Raw genomic sequence first — 25409 nt, forward strand, 5'->3', positions numbered from 1 at the left:
TTCAGTATCTAGAGTGTACTGCCACAAAGAATTCTGGGGTGGCCATGTCCACCCTGGTACTTATTTGTCTACGCCTACGAGGTGAAGGTTGAAACATCTAGAGAAATCACGATTAGAGAATTTTGATCGAAAGTTTTGGGAGGTGCTTGTATTCTTCCTAAGACTTGATATATATTTAGTATTTGTTAGTGGAATAAATACGCTTCAATCATAGGTACCTGCACTTATTTATTGCCAAACTGCAAACTAAACCGGCGTTCTAAAATAAAGGGAAATTTTCACTTCTTTTTCAAAGGTTAATTTTTTTAAGGTATTAAGAAGAGTAAAGAAATAACGCAAGGATCAATAATTAGGCATCCATCTCTACAAAACATATATGTACCTGTATGGAAAGGAAATAAACAAAACTAAAAATGATCATGCTGTTCACTGATAATATAGATGTTACATTAATTCCTAAGTATATTATAGTCAACATTATTTTGAAAATACTACTTCTGATGAAAAGCGCATAAAAAAATGTGTACCGAGCTTTCTGGGGGTGATAGAACAGTTTGATAAATAAACTTATGGCTCAAAAGGCATATCAAGGGAGATACATCCTTCCAAAGTTGATAAAATTAAAAAAATTTCTCTGCCTCTCTTACTCTCTCATTCAAATACAAAAAAAATTTTAATAAGAGTACCTTTTTCATGTAATTTTCTTCGTTCCAACAAATGCTTCTATTTTTTCACCAAAACGAATACAACGAAAGAAGTGGTCTCAAAAAAATCACGACTCACCCTCTAAAAACAGTCCTTTATAACATCAGAAATGTTGAAGTATAATAAAAAAATGTATTTGAACTATACAGGGTGATTCATAACTATCGGTACATAGGCTAAGGGCAGATTGTTTGGACGAAAATATGGCGATAGGACCAAATATACCTCAATAAAATATTGCTGTGAAAAAAGAGAGAGGGCGTTAAAGTTGAATTTTTTTTTTTCGTTTTTTGCTAATAATTTCAATCTATATTTTTCTTCCTCTTTTAACACGTTGACGGACAGTAGAAACAAGTGAAATTCGAAAATTGACAATATATGTTTTTGTAATTTTTAGAATATTAGAAGCCGTCATGTCACATAGTGAACTTGAACTTGACGGCTATAGACGCAACTGTCCGTCAACGTGTTAAGAAAAACACAATTGAACACTTCAGAGTATCGGAAGGGGATTTGAAGTAACGATCTATTTGTTTTATTTATTTATTTCGACGATAAAGCATAATTAAAAACAATGTAATTTAAAAATAATAAACTTAAATTAAATGTTCTACGTGGCCTCCTCCGACTTCTATGCCTTTTCTAATTCTTTTAATTTTTAATAAAGGACTTTCGAACTTCGAAGAAAATATTATTCTGTCCCCTTATAAAAAATTCAACTTTAACGCCCTCTATCTTTTTCCTAGCAATATTTTATTGAGATATATTTGGTCCTATCGCCATATTCTGGTCCAAACAATCTGCTCTTAGCCTATGTCCCAATAGTTATGAATCACCGTGTATACATTTATGCACGAAACTTCAATCTGTTGAGAAGTTAGTCGGAGAAAGTTTATCAACTATCAAGGATAGTTAAGGGAGATATATCAAGGATATATCTCCCTTAACATGCATTTTGGGCCATAACTTTTTTTTTTATCAAACTATACTTATTTTTCAATGAACTATCACTATCACCCCCAGAAAGCTTGATACTCATTTTTGACTCACCCTGTAGAGCCAAATACTTACTACTTTTCAATCTGATCGAATCTGTATTTTCGAAACTTCTCGTTAAAACGGGCCCAGTTTTCTATTATAGCTGTAGAAAAATTTGATTGATATCCAATCAACCCAAGTGTGATTTTTGAGCTGGACGTTGTCAAAAATATGTTCCTCATTTATAACAAAAAATTTTTCCTGTTCAAAGGTTTCTCATTCGACAATAATGAACAGTAGTTTATCTTTCCGATTTCATTAGCGTATCGATTATGGTAATGAAGTCATTAAAGTATTGTTCATCGTGATCGTGAGATAAAATTCTACAAATAGAACTACGCTAAATTAAGACAGATCATCAATTCATTCTTTTCACCTTATATTGTTCTAGAAAAATCAGCGTTTTCGCACGAAATGTTCATTTTCCATCTGTAAACTCTACTCTGTCTAACAAGTCTAAGAACTTCAAAATATTTGCAAGAATTGAAAATTAAAGCGATTGTCTGTTGTTCCGAAACGATCCAAATGCATTATTAAATAGTACTATTCTACAATGGTATTTGTGTCCTCCAAGTTTACAATCAAAGAATTGCTATTGCGGGATAAGGACAGAAAAATACCTTTAACTTAACTCTTAAATTTTTTTTTACGTTTCGCAGACTTCCATCCGCTTCATTCATCAGGCCTGAAAATGTTACAAAATGACATCACCTATGACAAAACATAATATATAAATATTGTCTAGTCAGAATTACATATTTATTTTACTACAATCTATATATCCATATATCACACCTGATCTAAATTATATTCCACAGGTATTAAAAAATATACTATACAGGATTAGTTTTGGACTCGTACAAATATTTCAACAATAGCTTGATGTCAAAAGAAACACTTTTTTCCTGTACCATTGTTTCCGAATCAACTCGGTTTAAAAGATACAGGCTGTTGAAAAAACAATAAAAACGCTAGCGCTAACGCTAGTTGTTCCCAGTTATGATTGGCATTAACTAATTTTAGGGATTGAAGCAGTGTATCCTTAAACCGCTTATACTGGCCTCCTGGTTTCCGGGCTCCCTCAGTGAATTCGCCATATAGAGTCTTGTGTCTTGCATCCTCAGAATGTGGCCGCTCCATCTGAGTCGGGCCCTCGTTACTTGAGTCTCAATTGTTGTACAACTCGTCCGTTGCAAGACTTCTGCATTCGAAACTTTGTGGAACCATCTGATGTGCATTATCTGTCTTAGATGACGTTGTTGCGTTTGTTCAAGCTCTTTAATATGTCGCCTGTAGGGCGTCCAGCTTTCGCTTCCGTAAAGAAGCGTTGGGAGGACCACTGCTTTGTAAACAGCTGTCTTGGTCTTCAGATTGAGGTCGTGATTTTGAAACACTCTGTCCTTTACCTTCCAGAATGACCGTGATGCCGAATTGATACGGTTTTGTATTTCCGTGTCTAGATTAGCCCTATTATTTATGAAGCTTCCCAAGTATTTGAACTGCTCGACCTGTTCTAGAGTTTCATTCTCCAGGCTGATATCTGTTTGAAGGCTTTCTGGTGGACTTACCAGGATTTTGGTCTTGTCGATATTGAGTCTAAGGCCTAAAGCTTCGTATATATGTTTATAGGTGTCCATCATTATCTGTAGATCCTCTGAGCTGCTAGCGATGAGTGAACAGTCGTCTGCATATTGTTCCGTGATAAACTTGGTACGGGTTTTTGCTCTGAGGCACTTCAGGTCAAACAGGCCTCCATCAAATCTGAATCTTATCCCATCACCTCTTACGGGCATACTCATGTCAGCAATTATCGATACAGCTATGGCGAAAATATTGAACAGTAAAGGCGCTAATACGCAGCCTTGTTTTATTCCGGAGTTGGTTGAGAAATGGTCGGTTGTAGAGCCTACCATTACCTACCATAAAGATACCAAGAGTTCAAAGAAACCAACTCTTGAAACTAAGTTGGCCGCTTTTCAATGACTATTTGAACGTTTTGTAAAGTAAAAGTACCTATTCTTCATATTTTCTCGTATAATGTGCCGTTTTCAAGAATTTCGATATTCAAAAATAAAAATATCTGTGAAATTTTAAAAATTGGGTAATTTGACCGAAATTTGCTTTCCAGGGGTGGCACAGCCTATCATGAAACTTAAAATGGCTATATCTTTTTAGCAAGGCCGAATCGGAAAAAATGGTATAGGAAAAAACTGTTTCTCTCTGACCTCAAGAATCTAATGTTAAAATATTCGTACCAGTCAAAGATTCACCCTTTATAAAGAGCCAACAGTTTTCATGTTATAAAATACTAATTCATTATTCTCCACTTCAAGTGATCTTTTAATCTTTTGTGAATGTTCTTGGAAATATGAAACTTCAAACTATGATTTAGTTGGTTTGCCTGTGTTTTCTTTCCTGTTTTTCATTTTTTTGTAGAAGTTTTGGAATGATATTATTAATGAAAGATTTAGGGTAGGACCTATGTTCTCATAATATGAGTTTTACTTCATTTTTGTTTTGCTCATGATATATGGGGCTACTCAAGTTGATTGTTCTATAAAGCAAATTACCAATGGTAACAATCTTGCAGCTAGCATGCTAGTAGCATGGTAAGAGAAATAATTCAGTACAATACCTAAGCTGATTTCTTTAGCAAACCAATTAGTAGTGATTTTCTGTTCTTTTGTACGGTGTACGTAGACGTCCAAGAAGGGCAATAAACTCTCATTCCCAACCTCAACTGTCCTCTGATGGTAGTGATTGAAAAACATGACAGTTTAATCAGTTCTATCCTCTGGTAAAGCCATGATGGAATCATCCACATGAAACTTGACAAAAGGGACAACAAAATGTAGCCGCGCAATCACCGTCGTGACCAAGTCATTCTTCTTCTTCTTCTTCTTCTATGTCCACGGCTGCTTAGGCCATTCAGACGAATGATCTAGTCATTCATCACAAGAATTGTTGGGTTAGGATCTCATGTGTTCTAAGAAATTTTTTTATAGTGTTCCTAGAAGTATATCAGTAACTAGAATAGTCGATGCTTCGATATTTGAACCATGCATTTTTTTCATCATATTCCCATGCTTTCTCTTCCTTCCCTTTTTCAAATTTCCAAGTCAACATTACTTATATGATTTTCACTAACATGAGTAGTTTAACCATGACACGTGTTTCACTATCACCTGATGATGCTACTGTAATAAAGAAACATGTGCTGTGGTTGAACTACTTATGTTAGTGAAAATCATATAATTTAATTTTTAGTTTTATTACGGATTCTCAAAGTATTGACCACATCAATTTAATGACAATATTTTTGTTTAACTGGTTGAAGTACAAACTACATAAAACATAAAAGATAATTAAGTGCCTCAGAGCCATTAAACAATTCATCGTTGAACATAAACCTCCACTTGCTTTATCATATCGTTTTGAATATTTATAGAGAAAAGTTTGCCCAACAAGAACTTCGCAGCACGATTTTACATCAAGGAAAATGAGGAAAATTGCTCATGGTCATCGCTTTTCAATGGGGGGTGGGGCAATCTTGGTGTTCGAAATGAAGACTCCAAAAAGAATAATAAAGGGTTCCAAATTTGAGGTACATATTTATAAAGGACTAGAAGATGAAATACCGAGGTATTATTAATTTGCAGAAATTAAAAGGAAAACTGAAATTGGTCCTAAAATTTGAGCAAATTGAAAATCCTTTATGTATAAAGAATTGTATTTCCGGCACATACTTCAGAATTTAGAACGAATCTTAAGTATAGTCTAAGGTAAAAACTGTCCGACTAAAATAGTCAAAGGTTTCTAAGTTTCAAATAGCTGCTAGACAATGGCTGTTAACTTCAACCGGTAACAACTTCTATATTACATGAACATGCATGATCTCATATTTTAAAACAATACACTATGGAGATTCTAAATAAATATTGTATGTTCGGATCTCATTTAATCCAATCCTAGGCTTGTTTGACTGTTTTACGAAAGTGTGATGAACTTAGATGTATAAATGATGATATTCCAATTCATATAAAAGATCGAAATCACATCAATGTTTGATGGAAAATCCAAAAATGTGATAATTCATTGTCATGCCATTTGAGAAATCGAACTTGATTGCTACTTACAGTGAAAATGAATTCCATGACAATATCTTTTGTAGTTCTGCGTATAATTTGTATAGTGAGTATAAGAATAAATGAAGGGTCCTACTACACATTCAGGGTTTTCCACCGAAAACTTAATAGCTCCATTTTCGGACTTTAAAATGAAAATGTGGAAAATCGTTCGTTGAGCACAACTCCTTGATTTCGAATAGGGATGCTGCGAGGACTTATATTGAAGATCGTATCGAGTACTATTTGACGCTAAAAGTTCGATCCAAAATATCCATCGAAGGAAAAAACAGCGAAAATAGTGAAAGAGGCATAGTGGAATTTATCTCGAGTATTCGTATCCGATACATTTCAAAGGTATTTAGTACTTATGTTGTTCATTTTTTGTCCAAAAAGTAGACGGACCATGTTTTTAATTTACCTTAGCTTATCGATTATTTTTAAGAACGTTACAAGTGTATCAAAGCAATTGTAAATTTGTAGTATAATTGAAATGGTGTATTCCGTAGAAGAAAGATCGAATTTATTTAATATTTGTTATCGCTTGTTCTTGGAATTGATAATAAATACATAGAATACTTTAGACGTCGAAAAAAAGTTTGTGAACTTAACTTTAATATTATACCTACAAATTCATGTGGTTTGAATTATTGTCCACTCATCATCTAGTCGCAGTGATTGAAACGGTTGAATGAATGTTCTGGGGACATTATTCAATACCCGAAAGAATAAAAGATTCAGTTCTACATAATTTTTGCCTTGAAGGTTGAATATCATTCATCATTCAATTATACAGTACCTACAACATTCCACCTTCATTCCGTTTCTTTTACTGTGGTGAGTGGATATTTATTTTATAAGAGTTCTTTCCGCTTGAATAGAGATGTGTCTCTCTCGATTCAGACAAAATGTTTGCTGGTAAACCAAGAGAGGTTTATGTAGCTCAATAATATCTGGAAAATCGATTTTCTTTTTAGGAGACAACAAATGTTAGTATATAAGTGCATTCTCAAATTTCCATAGAACAAGTGCACCCTAGAAATAGTAAGGCTAAGTAATAAGGAGGTCTTCTGCATTCTTCCATACTTGCACGAGGGCTGGATAAATAGCGTTCCCCAATAGATCTAAAAAAATTTGACCGGTGAGATTACCGAGTATGAAAAGAGGGCCGATTATGTGATTTCCATAAATATCCGACCAAAAATTTGATTTTCGGTGAAGCTGAGTACGCACCTGACGAAATAATCTTGGATTTTCATCTTACCAATACCGACAGTTTTTTCGGTTTACAATGCCGTTAAGGTAAAATGAACTAATGAACACACGTCCGAAAAACAGATATCGAACATGAAGTTTTGATCACCGCTAATCATTTTTAACTGCATGTATAGCTCTAAAACCATCCAGAAATTTATAAATCGGACAATGATTAACCAGATGATTTATGGTTTCTTGTGGTTCCCCGTATTCACAACTAGGGCTTTCAACTGAATTCCACCTGAAAGGCATACTATTGCAATGTGCGTGACCTGATCTGGGAAGATCAAAACCAGGAACTCTATTCGAGGGATCAGTAACTAATTCTTTGTTGAAAATAGTGCACCTATTCCATTCAGACTGCCGAAGGTCTTTGTCCCTTATATTCGAATTAAGGAAAGAGTTGGACCATAAAGGTTTACGCGACTTCAGTCTTGGAATCGTATTTTCTGGAATGTAGGATAGAATTGGGTTGGGAACGAGTCGGGATAGGATTGGAATTTATTCCAGGAGTTCATAACCGAAGTCTGTTTACGAATATGAGGCGGTAAAATGTTTGAAATAACTGGTAACCATTGAAAATAGGTGAAGATCTAATAGTTCCAGGTATAGTTCTCATAGAATGATTCAGCAGTGCATCAATTTTTTGCACATGAGCACTATTAACTCAAACGGGGCAACAATATTCAGCAGCCGAAAAAACCACCATGAAGTACCAGCTAGTTTATGAAGGATATTATTCCTAGTTTTTAACTTTAGATGCAAATTTTCCAAATGGGCTTTGAAATTTAGCGAGTGACACCAAATACATCGGACAATTTCCTAGTGTTAAAAGTCGGATCCCTTGCTACATGACCTAAGACAGTCACGTCCTTCGCTTCGTCTCTTCCATGCACCCTCTTTTTGTTTTCTACTAAACCATTAGCATCAAAACGCAACAACGTCATCTAAGACAACACATCAGATGCACATCAGATGGTTCCACAAAGTTTGCAGCGCGCGAGTTGTATAACAAATGAGACTCAAGTTACGAGGGATGCAAGACACAAGCCTCCCCAAAATAGCTCTGTATGGCGAATTCACAGAGGGAGCCCGGAAACCAGGAGGCCAGTATAAGCGGTTTAATAATAATAATATTAATAATAATAATACATTTATTGCAGAGTGATCATACAATTTTTCAAAATACATTAAAGAGAAAAAATAATACTGCAAAAGGACTTACGTCAGTGTAACTGTTATTATTGTAAGTCCAAAGATACCAAACAAAAAACTAGTTAATCATTCCCACACCTCACATTATAAGCTTCTCAAGGATGCGCACACACAGAGGAATAAATAAAAAAAAGAAATTGTACAAATGTCTCAGTTCGTTGTGTTCAGCAACATCCTTCGATACTCACTCTTGAACCGCGATGGACTACTCAACCTCAGAGAGGTAGAAATGCGGTTATACAGAAAATAGATCGAATACGAAAAAGATCTGAGGAATAAAGATGTTCTATGAGCAGGCGGTGAAAGTAATCCCCTAAATCTAACATTCACATTGTGAACGTCCGACCTAAACCTTATTTTATTGTACAGATATGGGGGCGTTCGAAAACAGATGATGGCATGGAATAAAACCATGGAATGCAGCTCCCTTCGCTAATCCATGCTCAACCATTGACAGCACTTCAACTTATGGATAACTGGTTCAAATTTTCTTATGCCATAAATGAACCTTAGGCAAGAACGTTGCACTCTCTGTATCCTCATCTTATCAACAACCCGCAAGCATGGACCGTAAACAGCGTCACAATAATTGAAATGACTCAGAACCAATGAGTCAGTCAATAAAATTTTAGTTTTTTGAGGAAGTTGACGTCTACTACCATACAACTTTTTCAAACCTGAATACGCTCGCTGAACACAAGATGTTACATGTTCGGTAAATCGGAGCTCCGTGTCCAGAATAACCCCCAGATTTCGTGAAGATCTCACCACAGGAATCCTGACACCATCAACTCTGACATCTAATAGAGTTTCTAAATGTTTGCTGTCTTTTCCAAATACGAGAATCTTTGTTTTGATCGGATTCAAGGAAAGCTGATGATCATTCGAATTCTTCACCAACCGACCAACATCCGCATTGATCTCACTGGTTGCCCGGTGCAACGATGATGATTCAAAAGTGAATAGTAGCTGCGTGTCATCGGCGTACTCAAAGTCCACACAGTACTGCAGTCCATTTGTGATGAAAAATGTATAAACGCAGAACAAAATTGGAGCAAGAACTGAGCCCTGCGGAACTCCAACCCCGACCGATCCCAACGCTGATCTACCCTTCAGTGTCTCCACATACTGATACCTATTTTGCAGATAACTCCTTATAAGTTCCACAGCCGTATCGGATAATCCTATGTGCCTCAGTATCGCAGCCAACAGCTGATGATTAACTTAGGGATATACTGCAGCAATCCCTTAAATCATTTTATGCCATTCATAATTGGGAACAACTAGCGTTAGACAGATCACAGTGGAGGTATTTGGTCCACAGTTATAATGCAAACTCGAGAAGAATACAGCGGCGGTCAGATCTGGTTGGTGAATATCCATGCCATGTGTGGAAGGATATGTTGGTCACGGTTGGGTCCCATTGAACTAAAGTTCAATGTTGGGTCCCTTCAGTCACAGGAGGGCACACATTCGCAAGTGGTCCTAAGAAATTATATGTTTGATCGCACCGATAGTTTTGTTTTCGAGTCTCTTTGTAGATTTATTATCGGTAACGGTGGTTATTGAGAGATCCTTACAAATTTTGTTGAATAAATGTCTACTTGAAGGCAACATCCCAGATACATGGAAAAATGCAGAAATGGTCCTGCTTTTCAAAAAAGGGGATAATGGGAATATAGAAAACTATCGGCCAATAAGCCTATTATCCCACATGTACAAACTCCTCACCAGAATAATAACCAATAGACTAACCAATAAAATGGATGCATAACAGCCAGCAGAACAAGCGGGCTTCCGCAAAGGTTTCAGCACTACTGACCACCTACAAGCCATAAGAATATTAATAGAAAAGACAAAGGAATATAACATACCCCTTCATTTGGCATTTGTAGATTTTCACAAAGCGTTCGATTCTGTTGAACCCTGGGCCTTCTTACAAGCTATGGATGATGCTAGAATAGATTCAAGGTACACAAATCTCATAAAGGCCATATATAAGAACGCAACTTTTCACGTCAAAATTAACGAAGATCTGAAAACCGATAGGATCGAAGTAAAACGGGGTGTACGTCAGGGCGATATAATCTCCCCCAAGCTTTTTACTCTAGCACTAGAGAACGTTTTTAAAACCTTACAGTGGGAAACAAAAGGAGTAAATATCGACGGATTATATTTGAGTCATCTCCGATTTGCCGACGATATCGTCATTATAAGCAGTAGTATGCAAGAACTGAGCGAAATGATAAAACAACTAAACGAAGCTTCGAAGACGATCGGTTTGAAGATGAACATCGCCAAAACTAAAATAATAAGTAACACCGACGAAACGATACATGTAGATGGCACGAAACTGGAAAACGTGAAGGAATATGTATACTTGGGGCATGCGATTAAAATAGGTAAAGAAAACCAGACGGCGGAAATGAAAAGGAGAATCAGATTAGCCTGGGCAGGGTTTGGGAAAATGAATTATATATTCAAAAATAAAAGCATCCCCATTAACCTCAAACGAAGAGCTTTTGACACCTGTATACTCCCAGTAGCAACCTACGGTTTGGAGACGATGGCAATGACCAAAAAGACAGCGAATCAAATGAGAGTGATGCAAAGAGCAATGGAACGAGTTATGCTCGGGATTAGTCTCAGAGACAGGAAGAGGAATGAGGATATCCGACAGAAAACTAGGGTGATGGATGTGATAGAGCGGATCGCGGAGCTGAAATGGCAGTGGGTAGGACATGTGGCGCGGAAAGATGGAACACATTGGACTTATAGACTGGTGCACTGGCGACCAAGAAGATCGAGGCGAAGCGCAGGAAGACCACAGAAAAGATGGCTCGATGACATCAAAAAGCAAGCAGGTATAGGGTGGTTTCAAACAGCACAAGATAGGACAGCATGGAGAAATTTGAAGGAGGCCTACGTTCATGAGTGGACAAGATGTGGCTGATAAAGAAGAAGAAGAAGAACGGCATACAGCAATGAATGAATGAGTATCAAATTTGGCAACCAGCTGCACAACAGCGAATTCATTTTTTCCAGGATGTCTTTCGTTAATGAATCCTTGGTATTATGAATCCTTCGACACCCAGAGAAAAGAACCACGAAAAAATATGAAACATGTTCATTAATTCAGAAAAGTAGCCCCCATCCACAAATTATGCGTCTTTGAGCCTTGACATGGGAGAGGCAGTGAGGGGCAGCTGCCCCCTCCCTTAGAGGCTCAAAAAATTAGTTATAAAAAACGAAAATCACAAGGCGGTATTCAGGGAGAGTACCTACCGTTTTTCCCATTGGCGAATATCTTCGCCAAAAATTGAGAATCATTCCTTTATCAAGAAGGTTAACGAGATTGCTTACGTGAAAATAAATGCAAAACGATTATTTTCACTCAGTTGACTGTTATGGCATCTATTGAAACATTTCACATTTGACTTCATGAATATATTTAAATTTTAAATGATGAGAAATGAGAACATGTATTTATATGAATGATAGATATTCGTCAACATTCTCTGCACTTGGAGTTGGAATTTATCCTGAAATTTTTATGAGTTTACGTTATTTCATCCGCAATTTTCTGGGGAGGCTATAAAATAATCCCTTCTGTTCTAGGGTGTAGAATTCGTTTTTGTACTAATTACAACAATTGCTAACAAAATTAAGAAAGTGTGTTCTAAACTCTTCAACATGAACGAAATTTTTTTGAGGCATGTTTACGTAAGTAAATCGCGAGCAGCGAGTCTTTGATGTAATATGTATTTCTCAAATGATCCATTCCTTTATGCATTCGCACTCTGAACAAACTGGACAGCAACAAACGTGAATATGAAATAGATGCGGCCTAAACAAATAATTATAATGAGTTGAGAAGTTGGGTATATGATCTTTTTATCGAGAATTAATAGATAATAGATAGATAGCTATTTTAAGTTTTCATAATGGGCTATGCCACCCCTGGATAAACGAAATTCCCTTCAGAATAATGTATGACACTACACATCTGTGGATTTTTCAAACAGAGTTGCATTCAGCCAAAGTAGCCTATTTTCCGAATATCGCAGATATTTTTCAATTTTTCAATGTCAGCCTACTCGAAAACGGCACATTATACGATAAAATATGAATATGTTACAATATGTTCAATATTCCTTATATTACCTCTCTCTTTTTTTTTTATAGCAGGGGGAATCTGCGACCGTGAAAACACGGGGCTCTATCTCTCGCCCAGAGGAACCCATTTCTAGGGAACACTGTGGGGTTACTCACTCTCCTGAGTTCGCGACCCACTAAACCTAACCTGCTTTTTTTATTGGTTCCGGGCATTTGCCTATAAACCATTTATCCCTTAATCGGTTAATTTCTTCTTGCACATTGTCGTGCTAGGGTTTTCATGTTCGTCCATTTCGGATATCTCTTCTTAGTATAGTTTTAATAAGTTTTCGAACTCATTTTAATCTCTCCTCAATTGATCTCGCGGTCTCCTTTTGTAAATTCTCATTCTTCTTCTGTCTTCCTCCGGATCGTAGTCCACTAGTCTCCTGAGTTCTTCGTTTGGATGTTCCTTCGCTGTTTCGAATAACTTTTCAGCTTTCCTCTCCATAAATTCGGTGATGGTTTCCCACTTCAAATCTCGATATATCTGTTTGTTCCTGACAAACCAAGGCGCATCTATGGCACATCGTAGTAGCTTGTTTTCTGTTGCCTGAATTCTTTGTATATGGCTCTTTGCCGCGAATCCCCAAGCACCTGATCCATAAGTCAGTTGCGGTCTAGCAACGGCTTTGATTATTTTCAATTTTGTCTCATTTGCCATGTGGCTCTTTCTACCTATCAGCGGGTAGAGCATATTCATCGCTGCCTTGGTTTTGTCAACGGCTTGTTTGATATGGCTTCTCCATGTTAGGCCTTTGTCTAGGGTGATACCTAAATATTTCGCTTCGTTTTTCCATTCGATTTCTTCTCCATCTACCTCTAGATTTGTTGTAGTTCTTAGTCTCCTCTTCTGCAGTAATATCGCTTGGCTCTTTTGTCCGTTGAGCTTTATTTTCCATTTAATACACCAGTCATTTATTTCATCTATAGCTTCTTGTAATATTCCTTCTATGATTTCTGGCTTGCGATGTCGCATTGCGATTCCTGTGTCGTCGGCATATAGTGTCAGCATAGTCCTTGGAGATTTTGGTATATCGTGAATATATATGTTATACAGTAACGGCCCAAGTACTGACCCTTGAGGCACCCCTGCTTCCATATATCTGGTTGTGGAGTTTTCTCCTTCCACTTTCACGTAGAATCTTCTGTTCCTCAAATAATTCCTAATCAACTTGCACAGTTTCATTGAATATCCAGCATATCTCATTTTGTAAATCAATCCTTCATGCCATACTCTGTCGAATGCTCTGGCGACATCTAGTAGTACAAGACCGGTTGCTTGTTTATTTTGGAATCCTTCTGTTATGTATTCTGTGAGTCTCAGTAATTGCTGTTCAGTTGAGTGGTCTCTTCTGAATCCGAATTGCTCTGCTGGAATGAGATTCAGATTTTCAGTTTCTTCTGTAAGCCTCCTAGCGATTACCCTTTCTACTACTTTTCCTAGGGCGGACAATAAACTTATCGGCCTGTAGTTTTGGGGGAATTTTTTATCTTTGCCTGGTTTGTTGAACACTATGACTTCTGCAGTTTTCCACTTTTCCGGATAGTGTTCAGTCCTCATTATACCGTTTGCAATATTTGTGAGAGCAGCTATACCTTTTCTAGGTAATTTCTTCAACATAGCATTCGTTATTTTATCACTTCCGGGAGCTTTTCTATTTTTCAAGCTTCTGATTATCTCTTTTATTTCAAATGGAGAAGTTGGTTTTTCTATTTTGTCGTCTACTGGTGGTTCGTCCATTTCTTCTTCGTTGTTCTCTACTAGTTCTTCCAGATCGTCATTATCGTCATCTGTAACTGTATCAGTTCGTTATTCAGGCTATTGCTCAAAGATGTGGCACAATTACGTATTTGGGGTAGCATCCGTAAACCAACCAATGTCGATGGTCTTGATCCTGAATCGTTTGTGCTATAACTTCACCTTAATCGACGAAATGTTCGAGTATTAAGATTTCCCCATTTTAATCTACAACTCTTAAAGGAACACTTGTACCAAACGAATTATAGAACGATATCAACAATGGGTCAGTCTATTGTTAATTCATGCCATTTGGAATTATACGAATATAACTGAAACAATGGGCGTGGATTATGAAATTGTATAATTGATACGAGTATACCATTGAAATGAATTTATGGCAAAAACACGAATATGAAACACTTTATACGCTCCAAAATTAGTGCGATGAAATTGATAAGGTCTATTTCGTAGTAAAATAGTAATGGTGTTGGGTTTTGTTTTGAAATGGAGAATAATAGTCGAATGAACTTGGGAGATCGGAATGTCTCAGTCATTTATTCAAATGCTATTGTAGGAAATCGATTAATGTCAATTGAATCAATGGACTTGAAAAATAGATGCGTAGTTACTCAAAGTGCAATTCCTTTGGTGGACGAACACTTTTCAATGGATTTATCTACTAGTCGGCTCTTCTATCTTCTATTATCCACAGAAAAATAAAACGGCCAATTCTGCATACTTCCAAAATCTGTTCTCTAAATTTTACTTTCATTGTTCACTATAGGTACTGGGAAAGTTGTATGGCCCAGTAGACTTATAGTTGGAGAGCCCAAGAGGCAAATTCAGGATTTACTCGAGCGTGTCAGATTAATATAAGGGGAGATACCTTAGACCCTATAGAGTAACTCTACCAAAAAAAAAGACCTGTATATAGGGTGAATTGTCTAGGACAGCCAGCCAGAAAAGTAAAAAAACGATCATTGTATATACTCAAGCATATCAGATTAAGATATAATATGTGGGTAATAACAATGTTGAATAGTATACATTGTCTTAATCTGACAATTTAAGCGTGAAGAAAATGTGTGGGAGGGCGCCAAACTTGCAAAAAAATAGTCACGTGTACATTCTTGAGCACGGTGGCTTTTTTTCTTAATTTGAAACTAATGATCATCAAGAATAACGAAAAAATATAATCTGACAGTTTCAGCAAGCCGAAACAATATATATTGGCCATAAAAGGTCACAATAATCAATTTTTTCGAATTATCTCCTCTACTGGGCTTCAAATTGTTTTCGCATTCATCATAAAAGTTGTAGAGCATAACATTTGCTCAAATTTTGAAAGAAGCAATTTTTTCTACGTTTGAACGTTTTGAGGTATATGGCTATGAATGTACATTAGACTGGGATTCTACCTTGACCTTCGCCTTTCGCAAGTGTGGCTAAGCTCCTAGCCCCTATCGCCCTCTAACTCGAAAACGTTTAAGAGTATGTAAAATTGTTTCAGACAAAAGTTGAATAGATTTTTATCATCTATAATTAAAATAAATAATAATATAGATATTTCAACAAATGCATTGTTATCATCTTCAAACAGCCAGGTTAAGAAAAAAGTGTCAGATTAATGCATCAAATCGTCTGCAACACCGAGTTTAAACATATCCTCTCAAAATCTGACACGCTCGAAAATTTTTTCCACCATTTTCAACTCTTCCCTACGGCCAGCCCCACCACGCAAACTATCAGATTAACATGAATTTATTATCAGAAACACGTAGACTAAAAAGATAAAGAAAACTAATAAGAGAAGCAAAATTCATGACTAATAGGAGGAAGCCGAAAAAGATGCAGAAAATAATTGTTTTGTTGCCTTGAGACCTTTAACATTCGGCAAATCGAAAGAGGCCTCAAATGCAAAGGCAGGTCTGACGAAGCTTGAACTGATGGCGAACTTCGATACATCTGACATAATTGTTGATCAAATTAAATTTCGATTTTTGGATTGAATGTTATGTGTTCCTCCATTCACTTTTATTTTAGCACTCGGTTGGCCATGAAATAATTTTCTCAAGTTTGTATAACTATAATTCATTCAAATTTATTTTAGCAGTCGGTTGGCCATGAAATAATTTTCTCAACTTTTTGTAACTAGAAAGAAGTTAGGTTGGCACTCATGAAATGTCGTTAATGTCATAACGCCGTTGCCACAACTAATATCAATTTTTATTACGAAAATGCCGAAAGTGATTGAAAAAAGAGACAGGGTTTCAGGAAATGCTATTTAGAATTCAGGTCCGCTCCTTCAAATAGTTATACCCTATGATATTCTAAAATCCACAATACGTCAGACGGTAGCGAACATATTCAATGTAAGAGAATTTATATATCTAATGTTCCATCTGAATCTAAACGACTTAAATTTCAGCTGAATATTTCCACAATCAGAAAGAATGTGAATGAAGAGGATGACAAAGAATTTCCTTCTATTGGGAGACCCAAAAAAGTGGTATTTGAGAATTTTATGTTTGAGTGAATTAATGCGAATAGTTTACTACAGGATTTTCGATGAATGTCATCGGAGAATAAGATCCCTAAAATGGATTTTTCTATTTTTCATTTCACTTGTCCTATACAATGTAAATGTCTTTTATTATTATTACATCAATGTATTAAGATGAATAGTCACAAACACACGCCAGTTGTCCTGATAATTGTTTATTCATGTGAAATTTTTGTTCAAAGGTGAAGTTCATCTTAACTTGAAACTCCCTTCAATTCCTTTTACTTATATTGATGCAAGGTGATTTTTGTTGAAGAATTTAACATTCTTGTAATTATCTATTAATTCCTTCGGGAGATACCCATTCCCAACCACTGCATCATATGCATTTCATCTTCGGGTTAATATTTTTGAAATCTACAACTGATATAACGTAGTCAAACGTCAGCCAAAGAAGATAACGAATATTAACTCTCTTCAAGCTAGTGCATATTATGATATTATACTGATCTCTTGTAATTTCCATGCAAATAACTGGATTTTGTATGCCTTCAATCAGTTTGTATAAACTTCAATTATGTTCGTCACATATTTTCCGAAGAGATTTGACATTGTGATAAAATAAGTAATAACAGAAACTTTTACGTAAAATGGGTAACATATCGTTGATTTAAAACCCCACATTTTCGTACTATACAGAGTGAAATGTGTCAAATTTCCGACAATATCACTTCTATCATGAACAATTTCACAAGCACTCTCAATACCGTTTCTCATTCTATCTACACTGTTCACCCTTTCTCGATAAGCCAAAAGTATTTGCGGAAGACTTTCCTAGTTTCTAGCTTTCTGCCATGTAGCGATAAGGCGATTCTTCCTAGATATTTGCTAGTCCAATTCTTGTGTTATATCATATATAACAGGGGCGTTGTCCTGTAAGAACAAAACACTTTTGGATAGCTTTCCGCGTCTTTTCTCTTTAATTTTTTCCCGTAGAATGGTCAGTAATGTGGAATAGTAATCTTCGGTTTATGTTATTCCCTTATCCAAAAAATCAATCATGATTACCCCATGGCAATCCCAAAAAACTGAAGCAAGAACTCCTCCAGCAATTTTTGGACACGAAACTTTTTAGGTCTTGGAGAACCAGAGTCTCGCCATTCCATCGATTGTTGCTTTGTTTCTGGATCGTAGAAAAGTACCCAAGTCTCATCCACAGTAACAATTCGGTTCAAGTCTACACCGTTTTCAAATCTAGCACAGATCGCTTCTACCCTTTCACGCTTTTGGTCAACATTCAAATAATTGGGGATGCATTTTGCAGCAATTTTTCTCATGCTCAAATTTAACGGTCTGATAAAATCATATCATGAACTGCATCGATATTTTCGGGGACTGACACAGAAACTGGCATTCCCGATCGGTCAACATCTTCAATGGAAAATTTACCTCTTTTGAAGCTTGCAGTCCAATTTTTCACGGTCGCATACGAAGGACATTGATCACCAAGGGTTATAAGGGTATCAAGCATCTTCGTAAATCTGCTTACCTCTTAACCCTTTTAAATACAGGTACTTTATGATGGCTCGATATTCCAATTTTTCGATTTTCACAATTTCGGTGGACATCTTCTTTCTTTTAATTCATTGCGTAACTCTGGTTTACTTTTTTGACCTGAAACTTCTCACTGACACTTCTAATGGGTTATTGGTCGTTGCTATGGAAACGAAATATTTTTTTTTATGCATGGAACTGGTCTAGGCTAACTAGATATCAATAGATCCTCGTATGTCATTCTTCATCAATCAGTGTAACCCAATCGTTTGGCTTTTTTGGCTCGAAGCTCGAAAATTGACATTTCTGAACATCGATACCTCTCTCATTCCTAGGAACAATCGCGCAAAAACAAATTCTATCCTTCATAAAAAATTATTCAATTCAGTATTCTTCAAGTTAAAAAGAATCAACAATTATTATCTTATATCTTATATATTAAATGGGAATCCAAAGATATACATACACTATCAACTAAACAACACGAAGATTAGTCATGCCATTCACGAAATATCCGTGAATTACTGAAGAATTACAGTGTTGCGTGATTCCTGATCTCCTGGAAGTACTACTGTGAAAACGAATCCTCGTTTGATAAAATTTGTTGAACATGAACACGCTATTAGGTCAAAGTCTCGAACGTTAGTAGGAAGGTGACTTCACAGGTCTGATATTGATTGTCATTATAAATAACTTGATTTCATATTGGAACTTCTTGGATTACCGGTGCGTTGTATGAATTGAAATTAGGATTTAAACAGAAACGTCCCTTGAAATCTATTTCACTACCTACTACCTGTTTCGAATGAATGAAAATTGAAATGTGAAAATATCAAGGGTATTTCAGGAATTACCCAGAATATCATCATCGTAAAAATAATAATTAGAAACAAGGAAATCGTTTATCATATTCGGTCCTAGAAAATTTCATCTATCGAGGTGGTTGGATATTTTATTCTTCAAAAACCGCATAAGTATTTAATCACACAAATACCTACTTATTCATTTATCTTTTGGCTAAACTAGGAAACTTATGATTTTGTTCGACGATACCGTAGATTTGGGCGACTTGTGACGATTGTTAAATTCAACTAGTCATATTTTAAAAACGGTGACCTATTTTTATCTGAAAAAGATGTTTAAATATGCTCAATGAATCAGACTATTGATTAGGATCTATACAATGCTTCAGAATTCGGATATAAATTTAAAAAAAAATAAAATATACTTGTCACATAAACCAAGTCACATACCGATTTGGGAGGCTTGGGACACAATAACTTAAAATCCATTGATTTCTCAACTCCCAAATTAAATAGGTATGACTTGGGACGGTGTATAGTTTAAAAAAATTATAAATCGTGATTATATAGTTGAAATTCGGTGAGGAAATCAAATGATAAACCCCTATTTCAGCGAAAGTTAATATATTGAAACTCAAATGTAAAAAACTAAACAAAACAAGGGAACCTTGACTTCTTTCATTCTTTGGTGATTTCTTTGTGGAAGTAACGTAAATAATAATATCCTGCGAAAAATCGGCATATTTCCTGCTGCCAATACGCCGCTTGTATCTATTCGGCATTGTCCCAAGTCACCCTATGGAACAACAAAATAAATGAATGAGATCCGTGTTGCCGTTTGATTTGTTGCCGTTTGATTTGTAAACCTTGTTTCATGACATGACTGTCCCAATATCCCACGTATCCAGAAAAAAAATTACGTATGCAAATAGTGAAACGCATGTACTGGGCACTAGAAAGTATAAGGGCCACAAAAAACGCGCTTTTACTCAAACGCACTAGTGACGACAAACTCAACAGGAATTAATTGTTGAACTAACCGAAGAGGCGTTACACAATCTTATAAGTTTGTTCCTTCACACATAAATGATAAGAAACAAAGAAATGTGTAATAGTGTAATTGTTCCAAGTTGCAGTCTGTTCCAAATCAACCGAATCTACCGGTATCAGGAGAGATTTAAATGGTCGTCAATTGCATGAGTTTGGGAGATTTCAGTGGAAATCATCATCCATTTGAATGTGTTCCTATATTCACATATTCTTCGCTCCTACCGTGAGAAAAATTCTCAGATTTGTTTGATGATATTTCCTGTTATTCAATTTTCTCAGATCACGATATTCTTCAGAAAAAATGGCCTCGTTTGACAAAATTTATAAAAAGCATAACTAAATATACAAGTAATGACGACTCCCGTTTTTTCTCATATGAAATGCGAGCTGCTCGATTCATTATGGAATTATTTACCTCTGAGTTCAAGAGAATATTTCCATTTACCTGTCTTCTTTTCCTGATGATGCATTCAAGGATTGAGAATTGAGGATGGATAATTATTTACACCTGTCAACTGAGGCATCAAATTTTCATCTAAATAAACAAAGAAAGAGTATGGAGCAAATAGTATACTACGATCAGATTTGGCTATCTGGCAACAAAAGTAGAACTATCTGGGCTACCGTTAGAGATGTGACAAGGAACTTGGCAATTAATTCAAGTGACACTTCTTCTTCTTGCCAATCTACAATTGATAGTAAATGTACTCATAATAATGAAAGACGATAAAGCCTCAACAGCCGGGCATACCACCCGCCGATATGAATGTCAACAAGTGTTACGATCTGAATCGAACTAGCCAATTTGTCGTCAGGACAACGAAAGGGAGAAAGGAGAACGTAGCTAGTAAGCGCTTTCAATCGGAGAAAGAGTTTTGTTGCTCTGACGAAGTCAGATGAGACCGAAACCATAGTCAGCATCTACTCTTTTTCGGTGGAACGTTCCCCCTTTCGTTGTCCTGACGTTGCCAAATTGGCTAGTTCCATTCAGATCGTAAAACTGTTGATATTCATATCGGCGGATTGAATGCATCTGAAATAATTTTCTTATTATTGTATTCATTGGCCCCCTGTTAACGCGTTATCAGTCTTTCATTGTTTTACCGCTGGCATCAAATTTGCCGTGAAGTCGAACGTATTCCCACCTCGTCTTTTCTTACACGCATGTTGTCTGCAATAAGCAAACCCGCGTACTGAACATTCAACTCTCAAAGAACTTCTTCCTTTAGAGTTCAATGGTACTGCATTAGATGAAATATGGGACATCCATTTTTTCTGTATGGGTTCCGATCTGGGAGAATTGAATCAGATCTCGTTGCATAGATGGCGCTCGAGTATTTGAGAATATTCAGAAGCGAGTTCAGAAGCTACTACTAGTATTTAATTAGGCTACGTCAATTTCAAGCATTTTCCGTCGGAGAAGGAATTGTGTTGCTGGACGAGGTCAAATGATATCGAAACAATAGTCAGCATCTACTCTTCTTGGGTGGAACGTTCTCCCTTTCGTTGTCCCGACGATCGACGATGACTAGTTTAATTCAAGTATGCAACTGAATTAATTCTTATTATTGTACCCATAATGTTCCGGATGTTGGAAAAATTTTTGTATTTGATAACATCACTGGAACCTGTAAGAAAAATAAAGTACAAGAATAGTGCTAAACGAAATTAACTCAAACACATGTCACCCGCTGAATGAAATCTACACAGTTATGAACTTAACGGCCAGTTTCATAATCAAACCTAAAGTCCCTTTAATTTTAAAGCTTCCTTTAACCCTAGGTACTAAAAATGACAGTAAAGGAAGGTTTAAGCTTAAAGTGACTCTAAATTTGATTATGAAACTGGGCCTAATTGAACTAGCAAACCACCATCACTCAAAAAAATAACAGAAATACCATCTCGTCGAGAAAGAGTCCATTGTTTCTTCAGAGCAACACAACTCAAACCCAAAGGAAAATGGAATGAATTGATAGCCCCTTCAATCGATCTCAGCCGCCGGTCTAGGGGATACATCTTCACTCTGATAGTTAGGAATATGACTTGTTATTTAACGACTTATGATTGTAATCCAAAAATCCAATAAAAATGACCCACAACCAAGTGCTTGAAGTTGGTCATTTTCGAATTATTAAACAAATAACACGTTTCTAAGATTAATGATTATCTTATTAATTATTGGAAGTGGTAAACATCAGGAATTCCCATCTAAGAGATTCGGATGAGATCCCTGATTTCAAGAATGAAGATTACATATGATTCTTACTCATGGCAAGTAAAATCGAGTTGTTGATATAACCGTTAAACTCTTAATTTATAGATTCAATGGCCTACCTACACCATCAAAAGACAGAAAAGACTCCATCAATATCATCAATGAATTTCATGAGGGAATTTTGGTTCTTTTGATAACAAATCGGATAGGAAACAGAGAAACGCCGTGTAGGACGAATATAATGGAATTACTGTTTTGTCGTGAATTCAATGTTTTGTGAAGCAATGCACAATTGAGTTCAAGAAGATGAAAACTTTTAGTACTGCGTCATTTGGATTGATGAATCGTAATTCACCAAGAATGGTTCATTGATTAGACATAAAAGACATTATTGGTATGAAGAACAGTATCACCACTACCATTTCAGACACAGGAGTATGGGAGTTTTAGTGCTTTTTGCGCTAAAAAAATAACACAAAACACAATTTTTAATGTTCATATTTACGATGGAATATTGACTGGTAACAGTTAAGTGGAAGGTTGTGTGTTTTTAATTCGAATACCTACTTACTTTTACGAGATAGAGATATTGACTTGAAGAATTGAGCCGCTAGTGTAGAGCGATGTTCAAAACATTGTATGTAATATTTCGTATAGACTTTTTGAGGACCGGTGGATGACAAAACAATGGTCCTTATCCTTATCTCTGGCCACCACTATCACCTGATATAACGCACTTAGATTACTATATGTGGGAAGGATAAAAGCAATATGTTGTTAAAGAGAAATGCATTTAGATTATCTTTGAATTATTCAAACCACTTGCGAAAATTACAACATTATGAAATTTCCCTTCCAAGGTTGTTCGAAATTTAACAAATTCTTTGGTTAGTAACTTGGACCGAAGTTACTTATAGAGTCTGTGGTTGATGCCTCGCTAAAAAAGGGCCAATGAGCCTACTTCTTAGATCTTATTTCTAAGAAACTTTGCGTAAACCCACCATAAGTCGCATACTCGAAAAATCACATTTTAATCTCATAAAAAAATCCCCGTAGTGCATTAATCATCAAATAATTTGATCACTTTATTTTCAGGGAAGGAAATGATCCCAAGAACTCAAAATACATCACGTATTCGGAACTTCTCTCTGAAGTATGTCGTTTCGCCAATGTCCTCAAAAGCCGAAATGTACAGAAAGGAGACAGAGTAGCCATATATATGCCAATGATATTAGAAGCTGTAATCACCATGTTAGCCTGTACAAGAATAGGAGCTGTTCATTCTTTGGTGGTAAGGACATCAAGAAATTTCCTCCCCTGACTGTTTCAACTGAAAACATTCCAAGCAAAGGAGCAATTTACGATGCTTAGTTATAAAATAGATTTTTCACAATAAATAGCATATTAATGCATTCAACTTCCCCAGAAATTCTCAAAAATTCGCGTTTTACTTTTTGACTTTTTGATTTCGGGAAACGAATGAAAAAAGGTTCAAAATTGAAAAGGAAACACATAAAGTGGACATCTATCTATACTCCATTCACATTTATTTCAGCAGTCGGTTGGCCATGAAATAATTTTCCCAAGTTTTTGAATGAAGAGGATGACAAGGAATTTCCTTCTATTGGGAGACCCAAAAAAGTGGTGGCATTTGAGAATTTTATGTTTGAGTGAATTAATGCGAAAAGTTTACTATAGGATTTTCGATGAAGGTCATCGTAGAATAAGTTTCCGAAAATTGATGTTTCTATTTTTCATTTGACTTGTCCTATACATTGTAAATGTCTTAAGGTATCAATAAATACCTAATTATTATTATTATATCAATGTATTGAGATGAACATCCACAAGTACGCGCCAGTTGTCCTTTTAATTGTTTAATTATCTGTTAATTCCTTCGGGAAATACCCATTCCCAACCACTGCATCAAATGCATTTCATCTTCGGGTTAATATTTTGGAAATCTACAACTGATGTAACGTATTCATACTTTAGCCAAAGAACATAACGAATATTAACTCTCCTCATGCTAGTGCATATTATGATATTATACTGATCTCTTGTATTTTCCATGCAAATAACTGGATTTGGTATGCCTTCAATCAGTTTGTATAAACTTCAATTATGTTCGTCACATATTTTCCGAAGAGATTCGACATTGTGATAAAATACGTAAAAACAGAAACTTTTACGTATCAATCAACAAGGGCGGATCCAGGATTTTTTTCTGGGGGGGGCACAACGGGCAGACGAGCAAAAAAATCAACAGTAATGTGAGAAATGAACTTCAAGTTTATTTTTAAGAGTTCAAGTATGCATAGAAAGATCCGTCCGTCTGGGGGGGGCACGTGCCCCCGTGCCCCCCCCCTAAATCCGCCCTTGTCAATCAACATCGCGTTGATTTAAAACCCAAAAATGTTTTGACAAGCGTCATAACCCCACATTTTCGTACTATACAGAGTGAAATGTGTCAAATTTCCATGGCCAACCGACTGCTAAAATAAAAGTGAACGGAGTATACTTATCTATCTATCTACAAGGTGATTCATTGGTAAATGAGTCCGAATAACCTATATTTGAAGGGTCTATCTATCATACAATCAAGATTTGTCAATTTCTTCAATTACCCATAACTTTCGAAGCATCCTATAAATTTTGATGATGATTTTTCCACTATTTATTCTATCCATCTTTTTTTCTGGCCGTCTTTTTTAAACTGATATTTCTCTCGGAGTAGATATCCGTAAAATATTCTGAATAGATCCTTGGTAAGAAGTCACTCCATATAGCTTATTATTCGCATTGGCATTCTATTCTAAATAAGGGAAAAAATTAACAGACTGCAGCATTGATATCAGACATACGGTATTGACCGTGGTGGAATACCTAGTCGTTCTTGAAAGTGGACGGCCGGGAATAAACTTCACTACAGTGAATAAATCGGGTTGATGTGATTGATTGATCTTATTTTCGCTTATTACGGTTTTTTTTATTGATTTGGTGGTAAAAGATGGATCCACCGAAAAAATAGATCGTTGGGCTTACT

At 36.1% G+C, this 25409-nt stretch overlaps 1 protein-coding gene across 1 annotated transcript in view; it reads left to right on the forward strand.

Moving 5' to 3' along the window:
* LOC123314327 (acetyl-coenzyme A synthetase) overlaps window positions 1-25409 on the forward strand; it is a 59563-nt gene that overhangs the window by 1901 nt on the left and 32253 nt on the right. The window contains exon 2 of the mRNA XM_044899524.1: window positions 23459-23654. Coding sequence (XP_044755459.1) covers window positions 23459-23654 — 196 coding nt within the window. The remainder of the gene's footprint in view (window positions 1-23458; window positions 23655-25409) is intronic.

This window comes from Coccinella septempunctata, chromosome 1 (assembly GCF_907165205.1).
Source record: "Coccinella septempunctata chromosome 1, icCocSept1.1, whole genome shotgun sequence".
Taxonomy (NCBI): Eukaryota; Metazoa; Arthropoda; class Insecta; order Coleoptera; family Coccinellidae; genus Coccinella; species Coccinella septempunctata.